The sequence below is a fragment of the Astyanax mexicanus genome, chromosome 4, assembly GCF_023375975.1.
Source record: "Astyanax mexicanus isolate ESR-SI-001 chromosome 4, AstMex3_surface, whole genome shotgun sequence".
NCBI lineage: Eukaryota > Metazoa > Chordata > Actinopteri > Characiformes > Acestrorhamphidae > Astyanax > Astyanax mexicanus.
In genome coordinates, this window is record NC_064411.1 from 43,500,091 (window position 1) to 43,515,760 (window position 15,670).

General features: G+C 34.8%; 2 protein-coding genes across 3 annotated transcripts in view; one reads left to right on the plus strand and one right to left on the minus strand.

Annotated features, from left to right (window-relative positions):
• Positions 1–8,990, minus strand: part of porb (P450 (cytochrome) oxidoreductase b) — a 30,609-nt gene extending 21,619 nt beyond the window's left edge. The window contains exons 1-2 of one of the 2 annotated variants that reach the window (XM_022678750.2): positions 8,876–8,990; positions 2,194–2,383 (exon numbers count right to left, since the gene is read on the minus strand). In XM_022678750.2, the coding sequence (XP_022534471.1) occupies positions 2,194–2,369 (176 nt within the window). In that variant the 5' untranslated portion in view covers positions 2,370–2,383; positions 8,876–8,990. Of the gene's footprint in view, positions 1–2,193; positions 2,384–8,815 lie in introns of both variants that reach the window. The other variant, XM_022678751.2, reaches the window with a different exon arrangement.
• Positions 8,991–10,609: 1,619 nt separating this feature from the next.
• sbds (SBDS ribosome maturation factor) lies at positions 10,610–15,499 on the plus strand. The gene is made up of 5 exons (XM_022678747.2): positions 10,610–10,808; positions 11,854–11,983; positions 13,062–13,262; positions 13,350–13,514; positions 14,698–15,499. Exons 1-5 carry the CDS (start codon positions 10,681–10,683, stop codon positions 14,824–14,826), a joined length of 753 nt encoding a protein of 250 aa, XP_022534468.2. The 5' UTR covers positions 10,610–10,680; the 3' UTR covers positions 14,827–15,499.
• Positions 15,500–15,670: the final 171 nt, after the last annotated feature.

Sequence of the window (15,670 nt, forward strand, 5' to 3'; positions counted from 1 at the left end):
ATGGGAAGGTCTCACGATATACAAGAAAGTCATTAGGACCAATTATGGTTGGGGAAGGGGTTATGATTAATTACAGTTCAGGAAAGGTCTCAGGTCTCATATACTGTATCATATAAACTTACCACCCCTCCCCGCCGCCTCACAAACACACACCTCTAAAAACATTGTTATACATAAGGCTCAATCCCAAGATAAGTATTATGCATTATAAATGTAATAAAATATAGTTATAGCAGTTAAAGTTACAGTAACTACCCAGATAGTCATTTTATTCATTTTTAGTTCTATACTTTTACATTAGATGCAATGAAAGCTCTAAAGACAAGTCTTTATCAATAAGACATGTATCCGTTAAGAATGGCGAGCTGAGTTTCTTTGAAGAAAAATGACTACACAGGTTTGCAACAGCAAAAAAAAAAAAAAAGGGTTTCTTGTTACAAACCAGAAATTACTCAACAAAGTAAGTGGCATGTATGCTTTTTCAAAGAACACGCCCCAAAAGCGAAATGGGTGCTTCCTATGACCTTCCTTTGTGGGTGTGGTAGACAGTAATCAGTCAAAGTGAAGTAAATGAGGCAGAAAGTGTAATAGTTATGTTTTGCGCCAAGATAAGTTGCATGAACAGAAGTCAGCTCTCTAAATGGGTTTAAGTTAATCAGTAATGTTGACCTTTGGTCCTTTGGGACTGTACAAATCAATAGTCTAGCAAGAAACTTCTAACAACTGTCTACTAGAACTCACTTTCACATTATTTCAAAAACACACCTCATGCTAAGAAAGTTGCAGATAATGTATAGGTGTGCAATACTCCATAAAAGCACATTTAAGGTGTGATTTTGTTATAATATGACTGTTCTAGCAATTTAAACATACATAGGTTAGATATATAGAAACTGATCAAGAACTTCTACCTCAGAGGACAGCTTAAATGAAATAAGGTTAATATGTGCAAATTATTATTGTTGGGAAACCTAAATGATTAAGCCTAGTTTTTGTCTGAAAGTGTTATAATAATATTCAATCATAAGACCATGTTTTTTTTTCTTTGGACTGCATTAGCACCCACAGTGGCCAGCGCAGTCAGTGGTAACAATAGGCAGTGTCTGGCTATAATTACCCACATAAACAAAAATCACACCCACACTCACTGAGCACGAGTCAGTGTAGTGTTCTTAAGCATCCATGGCACATGGCATTAAAGACATTAGTGGGTCAAATATGTTTTTTTGGGAACCCTAGAAAATCTATGGCATCACTCAAAGAAATACTTTGAGCACCTTTTGGAAAAAAATGGAGACTTCTGTATTAAATACAGCAGTTTCTGCAATTTATTTAGAATATGGAGTTGAACCTGTAACACATAAGGACTTTAAACTTGTTGTTAAAAATGCTTACCACATCAAGGTAAAAAGGTCACTGTGTATGACATTTGGTACACATATCCCTTTTAATCCTCCACATTTACTATAAAACGCTTTTCTTAAACCTTGCCCACAACTAGTGGTCCACTGGCTCCATAATAGTGCATTGTGCTGTTAGGACATTTGGTAAGCTCTTAATAATTAAAGTCCAAAGAAAACAACATGGTCTTATTATTGCACATTATACAACGGTTTCAGACAAAAACTAGGCTTCATCCAGGCTTCCAAACTATGGAAATTTGCACATATTAACCTTATTTCACTAATTTGTAATGAAACTCACTAAAAGCTGCTCGGTTTTACATTCCTTTAGTTCTAATTTGCCCCTAAAAACAATTTTTTTGTCTGTTTTTTGAAGCTTCAGTGGACTGCTGCTGTGCTGTTCAGCTAAAAAAAAATATATATGAAAAATAGAACAGAACTGAACTGAAGTGCCTGTTCTTATTAAAAAAGAAATTCTCCAGTCATCTGAATGTGGACACAAAGCTAGAAAACAGATTCAACCTTAGCCAATCAAATTTAACCCAGTTATAAACTTCCATTGCATGCTGTGGCAAAATATTATAGTTAAAAACAAATAAATTAATCTACAATGACATGCCCTGGGGTGTAAGTAGGATAGCAGAAAGATCAATTTACATACTGCTGCAGCTTCTTTAGTTTCCAGGGGTTATTCCAAAAAACATGAGGACACAAGACTAACCCCATGCCTCATGACATTCGACATGCCACATGATTTATGAAACAGATCTAACAAGAGGTTATCACTTACGGAGTTTCCAGCTTCTTAAATTCAGGGATGGCCTCAGCCTTTTTGCGGAACATGACCCAGTATATGATTAGGCCCGCAATGAGGGAGAAGAGAAAGATGTCCAGGTTACTGAGGAAAGGCTCCCCATCTTCCATCAGCTCAGGCTGGGTCGAGTCCTCCGTGTGAGAGTCGGCCATGTTTGTGAGGAGCTCTGAAAAAACAAGGGTAGAGTTATTTTTCCATAATTATACAAATATGTAAAATGCAGCCAAATCTAACCTTTGGTAACCTACAAGAATTTGAAGCAGTTATGTAAGGATTTGAATACCACGAGGCACAAGCAATAGTGAGTAGGGGTGAGCCATATCGTATCGTTCGTGATATCGCCAAAAATTTAGAATAATATCGTGAACGACGTTATACCCTAAAATATGGTGCCATATCACCCACCCCTAATTACCTAATTATCACATCAGGGTTCTACTTTTTTGCAGTTTTTAGAAAAAGAAAAATTCACACTTTTCTAAATACCCATTTTATATCTACTAGATTATATTTGTCCAGTATCATTTATTTTACTTTAATCCTGGATATATGGAGATATACGGCGTGCATTATTAGTATCATGACATTCTGGATCATTGACTTCTGTTACAAATCTAATAAAATTCTTTTTTTTTATATCTCAGTTAGCCATATCATATTGCATGCAACAATAAAATTCTAAATATTTTTTCTAATTCAGCGTCATATCTCCAAAAGTATTGTTATCGTGAAAATACCATGAAATATCGTGATATTATTTTAGAGCCATATTGCCCACCCCTAATAGTGAGACATGGTGCCAACAGCTTCATGTTTAACTGCTCCACATTTCTATAGTACTTAGGGGTGAAACGATTACTCGAGTAAATCGAGTAACTCGATTCACAAAATTGATCGATTAATTTTCTGTGCCTCGAGTAATCGTTTATTTAATTAATAAACTCAGCGCGCGGTATTTTCGCGACTTTTATTTTGACAACGCGCTCAGCGTTACGTCACCCTCACCCGGGAAGAGAGAGACGGAGGTTTGAGCAGCGGCAAAAATGGAAGCGGCGAGAGAAAACAGCGATTTTAAAGGAATAAAAGCATTTTATGTTCGAACTGTGACCTGTACTCGGTGCAGTGCCAAAACAGCGCGTTTTAATGCTGCACCATCTGAGCCGAGGACACCCGAGACGGGAGGACGCAGAGAGAGCAGGTAAATATACCTTATAATAAATCAATGAGATTAACATTAATGTGAATTAATAACAAAACGACAGCGCTTTGGAGTGTGAATTAATAGAAGCACTGTCTATAATGTGTGGTTAGTTTATTAGAACAGAGTTCATACAGGCTTTATGTAAACAGTAAACACAGCGCTGTGGAGTTCTGAATATAAACAATAACAATGTTAAAAGTTAGCGAAACTGAAGTTACTTTGGCTGAAAACTAAATGCATAATTTCTTCATCTAAGAGTACATTTGGCCGGTGAGACAAAAACTGTATGAACACTGTTGTTCATAAAAGGAAGTGTGTCTCTTATTTATTGGATAAAATATTAATTACCACTAGTGTCTAATGTGCCCCAGTGCGATAGGTGTCAATCTTAGTGTTCATAAATGCACGGCCATGAACTTATTATTAGAGTTATTAGTCTTAGTGATGTAATTAGACCCAAGTAGTCCAACATATAAATAAAGAAAAAAGCAACATTTGTAATACTTGTGTGTCACAATTATTACACAGGTCCTGATATATTTTGGAGAAGCGGCTTGGTGGTAAAAGAATACAGCACACTGATCCAACACTGGCAGAACTGTCAACGTCTCTGCTGTTCAGAAGCTAAGATGCACAACACAAAGACGATGTTTATGCCTTTTTTATTGATTTATACACTATATTTGATATTTACAAGAAATCCTAATGTGAAAGTAATGTAATTACTAATTTTTTTTATTGTGGTATTTATTTATTTATTGTGTTTTATTTATTTGTATTTGCAATTTGGAAATGTATGTTGTGAATTAAAAAATATAACTTATCTAAAAAAGGAAACCAATTGGTCATTCATTACTAAGTAAAATGCCTTTTTAATTGCTCTTTAACAAAAAAAAAAATGTTTTATCCGATTACTCGATTAATCGAATCGATTTTTCAGTAGAGTACCCGATTACAAAAATAATCGATAGCTGCAGCCCTAATAGTACTGGTAGTCTAATCTACAGGGATTATATTAGATAAACTGTGTGTATACATTTGCACATCTGTGTCAGATAGGTGCAATATAAAATAGTGCAATAATATATCAGCCAGTAAAGCACAGTTTAAGATAATAAAACAAATGGATTTTTAATTGTCATTTCCACACAACAATACCCAGTCCAAGATTTACGTTAATGTGTAAATTTTTTTTCCATAATCTGAGACATGTCTTTCAATCAGGTCCTTTTGTGCACAATGTAAGACAGCTGCATTCCTCTCTCAATCAGTCAGGACTTCATTGTGTGGAGAACATTATCTTTCTGGAACCAGGCTCTCGTGACTATGAATGAGCAACTAGAGAGGTTTTACCATTCAGGAGCATGTAAAAGCTCCTATTTACAGATTAACTACCCGGAAAAGCATGTCTGATGATGGATTCAGAGCAGAACACAACTGAAACGATCTCATTGAAAAGTCTCGAGGCGACCTCCTCACAGGCTAACAACAAAAACCACAGAGCTATTTATGTAAAGCGTGAATAAGGAAGACAGAAGAAGGAGAAGAGGAGATACAATATCTTGATACTAATAACTCAGTATTATGCTTATAAGTTAACACATTCAGTTTTCTTGAAAAAAAAAGCTAGCAGTAGATGTAGCAGGAGAGAGTCAGGAATAAAAATATTTAATATTTTATCACAATAGAAATGCTCAATGTATTATCCCTATACTCTTTTAATCTGACAATATGGCAGCAATCAGAAAGAGATGATCTCTCAGTACAATAAACAGTACCATAGTTGTTACTGATGATAAATCGTTTAATTAAGAGACCTACTCTGCTTGGTTCCAACTAGATGTTTCAGCTGCTTCTCTAACACAGATCACATACTAAAAAAATTAACTGGGGCTAATTCTAGGTAAATTTCACTGTGCTAATGGCAGTAAAAATCCATGCAGTACACTGCAGATGCGTTCAATAAAAGGACGAAAGATGTGGGGGAAGTTTGTCTGTCTTTCTTGTTTTAACCAGAAATTAAATAAAAACAGATTCAAAGAAATCAGACAAACCAACAAACCAAGACAAAATGTAAAATGTTCATGGATAAGCTGGCTGGCAGAAAATGATTTTGTGCAAATCTAAAAACTTTACTTCCTTTTATTTCTGACTGGAAAGTCAGCATAAAGCTTCTACAGAAATCTTACGCAAGACACACTGGCCTGTTTATTTTTTAGTTACGAATCTTTGTCATGTTGTCAGAACCCTTTACATACAAATATTGCATATACTATTAATTAATAATTGTAATAATGCACATATACATTGGTGAGGCAAATAATGTATAATTTCATATTATATTACATTCTTGTACTTAGATTTGATTAATATAACGATGCATTTAATAGACTATGGCAGTTTATGACCTAAAATTTGATATAAAATTGTATACCATGCAGTATCGCATTGTAATTGTAATACAAATTGTATCGCCAGGTTCTAAACAATAGTCAGCCCTCCTCTTATTTATTAACAAAACCAACAAACACAGTTTATCATTCTTAATCAGCGAAATAATTTAGTAATATGAGCTATTTTTTCACAGTCTTTCCTATTTAAAAAAAAAAAGAACTGTGGGAAAAATCATTCTAGATCATGTTCCTAACAGCAGACTAGTACCTTTGGCAACCAGTCTCTAGAGCCATTAGCCTGTGGGACACCCTGTGCTGCTCCCTAGTGTCATTGACAATCCTTAAGCAGGGAGAAGTGTAACAACAAGCAACAGTTAGTGTCCAAAAGTATTCAGAAACAATGAATGCATTGAATTATTTTTGGTTCAGCTGCGCACACACACCTTTTATGATCACAACAGACTTTAGCATCTTGCTAATATAGGCAGAAATTTTTTCTGAAGAAAATAAAGAACATAATAGTTGTGAGTTCCTTCATTCTTATGGCAAAAACAGTGTAAAGTGTACTTTTATATGATTATTTTAAAGTAGAATTATGATTTTATGCTCCTCAGTGAAGTATATGTGGCTTTAAATAAAAAAAAAATCAAATTGCAAATTTTAGTATACGTTTTAGAGTAAAATGTAATCAGTGCTACCATCATAAAATACAGCATTGTGTCATCTCTTTGGCAAAGCATTGCCAATACAAAGGTTACTGCCTTTATTGGACATTACTGGTTGAGTGGAACTACGTTCTATGGAGCAACATAGCTCTATTCAGTTCCCCTATCATGAGTTAAGTGTGGAATTACTGACCATAAATAATCAACTAAATTTACATTTTCTAGTAGCTAAATTATATCACGTCTTTTCTGCAGTGTGTACAGCCAAAGAGAGGAAAATTCTTCATTAATGCCAAAGATTTCAGAAAAAAAACACTCAATGAGCAGATGTCTACAAACATCTAAACATGGTGTAAAAATGAGTAAACTCAATCCTTTACACTGAAGTTTGATTCCACTTAACACAAGACAGAGCAGAACAGTTCCAAGACTGATATAGTAACCGAGCTAACTAATAGCTGGTGCACTGTAATGTGCCTGACCTACATTAACATGAGGCAGAGAGCCATTTATTTTCAAGATAAGACAACAGCTACTATATAGTTACGTAAAAAATAAAGGTTCTGACCATTAACAATATCTTATCCTGGGCTTTTTGTAGATATGAACTGGATAGTCCCAGTACATATTTGCATTAATTAATGAGTTAAAAACACTGTGCAGGTAACTATCTACAAATGCTGCACTCCAGTTAAAATGTTCTGAAAGATGTATTTAATAGTTCATCTCTTGCAGTAACAAAGTGCAATATGCAAAGATACCAAAGCCACCTAGATAAAAATAATAATTAAAAAAAAAGCTTAACACCATGTAAATATTAACACAGAGCCTTAACTATTTAGGAAGGAAAAAAAAGCTATGGACTACAAAACATTCCCTCGATTTAATATATACACTACACTGTGTTCTCTCTCTTTTTTGAGTTTTTTTTTTTAACACAGTAAATTTAATTTTGACGAAGATATTAACACTATACATGAACACATGCAGCATTATTTTGTGAACAAGTAGTGTAAAACAAACCAGAATATGTTTTATACTTTAGATTCTAAAGCCACATTTTGCTCGGATTACCTATTTTTACACTCTTTTCTCTGTGGATTCATGATTTAGATCCACCTAGAATAGTTTTTCACAGCATCTTGAGGGTGTACCTAAACTTTTACTTAACACTGTGAAGCTCCAGCTCATCCCAAATCACCCATCTCAGCTGGGTTTGGGTCAGAGGGACTGTGGAGGCCAAACAACTACATACATAATTTCACATTGAATGAGAGGTTGAGTCAAAACTTTTGATTGTTAGAGTTACTGTAGTTCCCTTAATTCAACACAATTTATAAACTTTTCTTTTTAATTAATAGATTATAGATTATATAGCTAACGGCTTACTTGCCAGGTTAACTCAATCACTGTAACTGCACATCTCAAGTCCGCTTTTTACCTTTAAAAGTAGGTTATTTATTATGTTAAATGTGTCAGTATTTTTAAATAAACAATCTTCTTCAAACTGATTGAAATACTTAGATTTAGCTAACTAACTAGCTGAGTGCCATAACTTTAAAAGGAAATGTTTCAGGTTAGCTTAACTAGCTAACTAACATAGCTAACGGTAAATATTTTAACTAACTTAAATAAACGTCTTCTCCAAGCTGATTGAAAGGCTTACATTTATAGTTAACTAATGTTAGCTAACTAGCTAGCGTTACGTATCATACCTTAAAAAGAATATATTTCAGGTTATCTTAACTAACGTACCTAACGTAGCTAAATATGAGAAATACAGCTAAATAAACAATATTCTCCAAACTAATAACCTAGAAAGACTTACGTTTAGCTAGCTAGCTAACGTTACTTAGCTATGTAGCTTATTTTTCCATCAATATAGTTTCACATTTATATAGCTAGCTAACAGAATCTACTTTTGTAAACATTTTTAACGTTTTAAAAACCTTTATAACCTTAGAAGCTATCTAAACAGTTGGTTCACATAGTAACGTTAATAAAAGAGCCAGCCAGTAAGCTAACGTTATGCTATTACAACATAGCAAGACAAACATCTGGCTAGCAAGCTAATAGTCAACACAACTGCACATTTTACGACTTGTCAATCAGTTTTCTTAACTTTAAAAGTATTTACTGTGTTTAAAATCTTACATATTAGCTAATCTAGGGAAGCTAACTAGCTTAGCTAACGTTACCTGTCTATTAACTTCCCCCACGAACAGCCTGCCCAGCTCTGAACTCAGCAGGCCAGGATAAACACCGCGCAGAAAGACCATTTTTGAAAGAAATAACAACACAAATGCTACAGAACAGTGAGTATAATATCTAATCTTTACCGTGCTGCCGTAAAACCCGCTGTAAAAACTTTTTAACAGCACTGCTGGTGCCTTCCTTACCTCCTTCCACTTCTCTCTCACTCTGACAAGTGTGTTACACGGTGTGGATGCCTGTGATTACGTCAAAGCCTCCACATACAACACCAGACCAGCCCATTCTGCACCGAAGGGGGGAAAGATTTATATTTCCCAACAATATGTGAGCTATTATATATTATATGCATTCGGACCAGTGAGCAAAAAAAAACGTAGAGCAACTAATATAAACGTAGATTATATTTTCATTTAAAAACATGTATTTTTTTTGTGTATAAAATATTATGTGAAAACATGTGTGCGCTCTATTCCTCAGAATGGACGAGTCCCCTGTTTTGTAATGGCATTAGGCTTCTCAGGATTGGTGTGGGGCGTGAATGCACGTGAAATCAAACTCAAAGTGCAGCGGGCAAGAGGTCAGGGTTATGCAATCTTCCCCACAGAACAGTCTGTCTTCGTGACCCTGAATCTCTCCACTCCTTTCACTCACACGCACTCGATAATAAGTTCACTGTCTTCCACAAAGAACTCAGTCCAATACTGTACTCCATTAATTCTATTATATGTGGGCCATTCCACCGAATGGTGCTTGTTGTAACTCTTCCTAATTAAACTTGACTCTAATAACACATGTATTTAACTATTCAGACCATGTACTGGTCAATCTCAGGCATCTTTATTTAATTTTGTTTGGTTTTTAAGCCAAAGATGGTTATAAAACTCAAATAACTTTTAAAATACATGTTTAGAATCAAGTCCACTAATTCCGTTGATTTTCTCTTAAAAGTACTTATTTTAGAGACATGGTTGAATGCATGCATTCAAATAATTTATATTTTTACAAACAATTCCAACATTGTCCCATAGCTTATATAATAGAAAGTCTTATTTTCTTGTTTTTTTTTTTCTGTGATCAGTTGACTTAATGGAGTTTTTTGTTAAAGATTAAAATCTTTTTTGACAACAGATGTAAACCATTCTTTAAAAAAAAAAAAAAAAAAAAAGAGAGCCAAATCACATTCAGGTAGAAATGGGCAAAAAATAATCTGCTACCTTTTATTGTTTTCTAGTAGTATATTCTAGTAGTGTATTCTAGTAGACAAAAAAAAAAACTCAATCTGTCCCATAAGTATAATAGAAGGTCTTGTTTTTTTCTGTGCTGTAAATGATCAGTTGATTTACTGGAGTTTTTACAGAAGCTGCAACTGCACATTTTTTTATTATGAAATAACAAGTTTATGAGGCAAAGCCCACGTTAAATCTCCTCTTGATTTGAGACACAGTCGTTATCTACTTTTATCCCTGAGTTGAATGCTTGTCCGGTGTTCTGCTACCCATCGATACGTGCTTTCTAAAGGCAATGCGCATGCGCCGACCTACAGTTTTTAAAATATATATATTTTTCATGTTTTTTTTTAAATAAATCTGTTTTTTTTTTGTACATTAAACAACCTGGACTCACTGTCATTGCACAAAACTGTACATGGAAATTAATAATAATACATACTTTTTATGTACAAATACAGTTTGTAATGACTTCTTATTCCCATAACTTTACCGTCATGCTACATTGATGTATACTATCCAAATGTACCCTATAGACTTCTACTGGGGACATGCTTTAATATGGTGCTTCTTTTGTATTTCTACAGATAAATGGACACTAGGGAAGCACGGTTTGACAAGGTAACACAATTCGACAGAACACCCGGACCCCAGTCCAGCAGGGGCGCAGCAGCGCTGCAGTGTGAACCGCGCAGCTCCAGCGGAGGGAGAGCAGGTGCTGAGAAGAAGCGAGGCGGAGCGGGGCTGATCAGAGGAGCGCAGACATGTCCATATTTACTCCCACTAACCAGATCCGGCTCACTAACGTGGCCGTGGTGAGGATGAAGAAAGGAGGCAAGCGCTTCGAAATCGCCTGTTATAAGAATAAAGTCATGAGCTGGAGAGCGGGAGCGTAAGTATCCAACCACAGTGAGCTGTTAGCACAGTTAGCAGTGATGCTAGGCTAACGCTAACGTTACTCTCCAATCAACACATAAGTTAACTTACACGTTGTGTTAATGTTCTTACTTTGGTGCCCACAACGTTGTCATAACGTTGTCTTAGCGTTTAAATATAGATAAATCTTGATTAGAATTGGCTAATTGTCCGCAACCTTGATATAACGTTAAAGTGCAATGAACTCCTGGTGCCCACAACGTTGTCGTAACGTTCATATGTAACGTTAGCTAACGTTAATTCTTTTAAAAATTGCTAATTTGGGGCAGCCTTTTGTTTTTGTGCCCAAAACGTTGTCTGGACGTTCAAATATGGAAAAATCTTGAAAAGTGATGGCTAATTTGTGACAGCCTGTTGTTATTGTGACCACAACATTGTTATGACGTTAAAAATGCACCGAATTCCTGGCGTCCCCAATATTGGTCTGACGTTCATATGTAGCTAATTCTTTTAACAAGTTGCTTTTGGTGCCGACAACGTTGTCATAACGTTAAAATGTCGGTATTCATTTAAAAAAGTGTCTCATTTGAGACACCCTGTTGTTTTGGTGCCCACAACGTTGTCATGACGTTTATGAAATATATGTAAAAAAGGTAATTATGTAATAATTTTTTAAAAATTTAGCTAGCTAAATTAGGACAGCCTATTGTTTTCTGTGGCAGTCATAACGTTAAATGTATATAAGTATAGTATTTTTTAAAAAGTGGCTAATTTGTCACAGCCTTTTGTTTTAGTGCTCTCAGCATTGTCATAAACTTAGACAAAAGTGACTAATTTGTCACAGACTGTTGTTATGGTGCCCAGAAGTTGTCATGACGTTTAAAAGGCATTTTTTTTTAAATGTAGCAAAATTGACAACTTTTGTCATAACGTTAAAATATAGATAATTATTTTTAAAAAGTGGCTTATTTGTGGCAGCCTGTTGTCCTACTATACAATTTTACCAATATATTCTCCACATTTGTACTGATGTTGTAAATGCTTTTTCCCCGCTTTGATAGAGAGAAGGATCTGGATGAAGTACTTCAGACACACACAGTGTTTATGAACGTTTCAAAGGGCCAAGTGGCAAAAAAGGAAGACCTGGCGAAATCCTTTGGAACAGATGATTTAACAGAAATATGCAAACAGGTAAGTGTGATTTAACAGAAAATGACATTCTTTGCCCCACTGCCACAGTTTGAGATTTTGCTTAAGTGCATATTTTTATATGAATCAAAGCCTCATAAATGCTCGTTAGGACTATAATTGTATAATTATGTAGCTTATTTTTGTGGAACAGATAGTTGCCAAGCTTTGCACTGTGTTAATATTCCTCATACAAATTTTTGCAGACTAGAACATTACCAAAGTTTTGTTTAGAGGTATTGCATTTTATAATTTTGGGTCACACTTGGATGCTTACCAGAAATCTCTTGACACAGTACATGGGACATCAAGAGTAATTGTCTATACACACAATTAGACACCCCTATCTGGTTTCTATTGACCTACTTTAACCCTCTATGGCCTGGTCACATTTACAGCTCTCAGGAATATAGATGATTCACTATATGAACAAAATGTTTGTCCATAAAGTGCCTTAGTCTAATAAATTGCTTAAGATGTTTATTCTACTTTTGATGGAGTAACTTTCCAGGCATGGCTGTGTACTTGTTTTTGAAACAATTTTATGAAGATTTGATTGCATTCAGCAACAAGAGCTTTAGTGGATTCTGGATGTTGAATGATCACAACATCCCCTCAATCCCCTGCTTCACAACTCAACGCTGGGGGGATTTTTACCTCAATAGCTCACACTTAGCATTAGGCATGATGTCAGTAGCTTCATGTATATCTGCTCCAGAGAGTTCTATTGTATTGTTGATATTTCTCTATGTGTAAACATTTGCTCATCAGTGTCAGCAGTGGGTGCAACCTACAGTACCTGAATTCATTCATTAGAAGGGATGTCCACAAATATTTATACAATGGAATTATATAGTTACAGTTGTCTAATCCTCTTGTGGCTGGGTGCCATCAAATTTCCACACCCATGATGTACCAACATAAAGCAAGAAGTGACTGACCCTGAAACATAAAAAAAGATGTATAGATACATTTGAGCAGAGATTTTGTGGTTTTCTGGTTCTGTTTATTGTTTTTTTTATTTGTTAACTTTATTTAATTTGTCCTAAATGCTTATGCTTGTTCTTCTCTTCTCTTTTAGATTTTAGCAAAAGGAGAGCTTCAGGTGTCTGATAAAGAGCGACAGACTCAGCTGGAGCAGATGTTCCGAGACATTGCCACAATAGTGGCAGAGAAATGTGTGAATCCAGAAACCAAGCGGCCGTATACAGTGAACCTGATAGAGAGAGCCATGAAGGATATTCACTACTCTGTTAAAGCAAATAAAAGCACAAAACAGCAGGTTAGTAAAACACTGGCAGAATAAGACAATAATGCATAAGCAGTTAGTCAAGCATAGCTTGCAATCATTAATATTATTCCCTTCTAGGCACTTGACGTCATCAGACAGCTGAAGGAATCCATGCAGATTCAGAGAGCTCACATGCGACTTCGCTTTACCCTGCCGGCCAAGGAAGGGAAGAGGCTGAAGGACAAACTCAAACCCCTCCTGAAGGTGGTGGAGAGTGAAGACTTTGATGATCAGCTGGAGATGGTGAGGGCACTGTGTTTAACAGTCTGTCAGTGGAGTTTCGTTTTCTTGTAAATCGTTGAAGTTAAGTAAGAAATGTCTGGCATGTCTTCCTCAAGAGCTTTGCTTACAGGAATTAGTCAAGTTTTTTTTTTTTTTTTAAATCTACAGTCTAACTAGTCGTATTTTGTACTTTCATAATGACTTTCCTGTTCTTAAAAAACTTAAACTTACTTAAAACACCTTTAGATAGAAAGACAATTAAATAATGAAAATATAAAGACTTTAAAGTTTTAATGAATCCACCATATTATGCTAATGCTCATAAACTTAGTTAGTCATTAGTCCTGGACTTATCATCCAACCTTTATTTTTTACTCTTAAGTACGTTTGAGACCAAAGCTCATTTTGTAGTCAAGCATCGGAGGAGTGCAGAAAAGTAATCATATTTAAATACTTAAGTACCATCAGATGAAAAAAGCAAGTTCAGAATGTTAAAAGAAAACAGAATGAAGCATATTTAAAATGAAGTTATCAAATTCAGATTAGAGTAATGAGAGATTAAAAAAGAGAAACAAAGGGGAAATTTGTAAAAAGAGAAAAGTACAATGTGTTGAGAAAAATGAAGCTAAAACTAACTATAAAATAATTATTGTAATAATAATAAAATATAAAATAATACAGATACTAGCAGCACTGATAAAAGGTAATGGATTAAAATGAACAAATACAATTTTAAAAGGGCAATAACTAAAAAGTAAAGTAAATAAAATAAGGTTAAACAAGAGGAGTGGATGACAAATAGGTTACAAATTTAAAGTTTCATACAACTGAATATTTCCTGTAATGAATTCCAGCTGGCGGGTGCATATTACCAAAAGTAATTTCCCAGTTTAGTAAAAACCCCTACAGTTGGGATGTGTAACTTTATGTGTAAGCGCTGTAAATGACACATTTTTACACCCATTTCTGGACAAGCTGAGAAACACAGATCTGTGTAATATGCGGACTGAGGCAGTAAATTAATATTACCGGATTTTACACAAATATGACTCAAGCTATGCAGTGTTTATTAATTCTGGCAAGTGTTGTGTTTCCTGAATCATTTCGAGCTCCAGCATAACATAATTTTCAAGCTAATATATTTTAAGTTAAAAATCTGTTTTCTACATAATGTCTAAAATGTATTTTCTCTCTTTCTCTTTAGGTCTGTTTGATAGATCCAGGCTGCTTTCGGGAGATCGACGAGCTGATCCGCTGCGAAACAAAGGGAAAGGGCTCAGTGGAGGTGCTGAGTCTCAAAGATGTGGAAGAAGGAGATGAGAAACTAGAATAGCCAGCTTGCACAGAATAGTCTAGAATGGTCTGCTTGCACACACTTTATTCACCACACTAACTAAAGAAGTATGCATTTTTTGTGGTTTATTTGTTTTTTACTAAAACTGTTTTTGACAGTTTATTAACTTAAGACTGGGTTTACTGAAGCCTTTAGCAGCTTTTTTTTTAATAATCTGGTTTGAAGAATGCTTAAGATAAATTGGTCGAATAGTTTTTGTGGACCAGTATTATATTATAATAATTTATACATAAAAGAACTTACACAACTGCTTGAGGCTTTACTAAATCTCTCTTAAAAGGTTTAAGCAGCTTTTGAGCAAGATCATATTTCAACTCAAATCACAATTAAGGGTTTGTTTTCTGTGAAAATTTATGTGATTTGTATGATTGACTGCAAGACAGACTGTGGACTGACTTATTGTAATAAATTACATGCACATGTAATGGAATAACAATAGGAAGTAGTTAAGTACCTTTGATTAGACATGTTTATTGATTAACACTGGAATATTAATCCAGCTTGCCTTTCTTGAACATGTGCCGCAGTATCTGCCTTTTAACAGTACAGCTTTTGCTGCTGAGGTGATGTCCAAAATATGTACTAAGATATATTTACAGAAGGTGAAAGTAAATAAATCACAAGTGTGATAATAATTAAAAAAAAAAATCTTTTTGTGTCTGTGTACAACATTGACTTTCATGGCAAAACAATAGCAAACAGTTAAGGAACTAGATTGTGATATTAAATTATAGAGTATTAATATTTGATGTTTGGAGTTCTCTGGAAACTCATAATTAAACTCATAATTAACATATTATGTAACAAGTTTAAAGGTACTGTG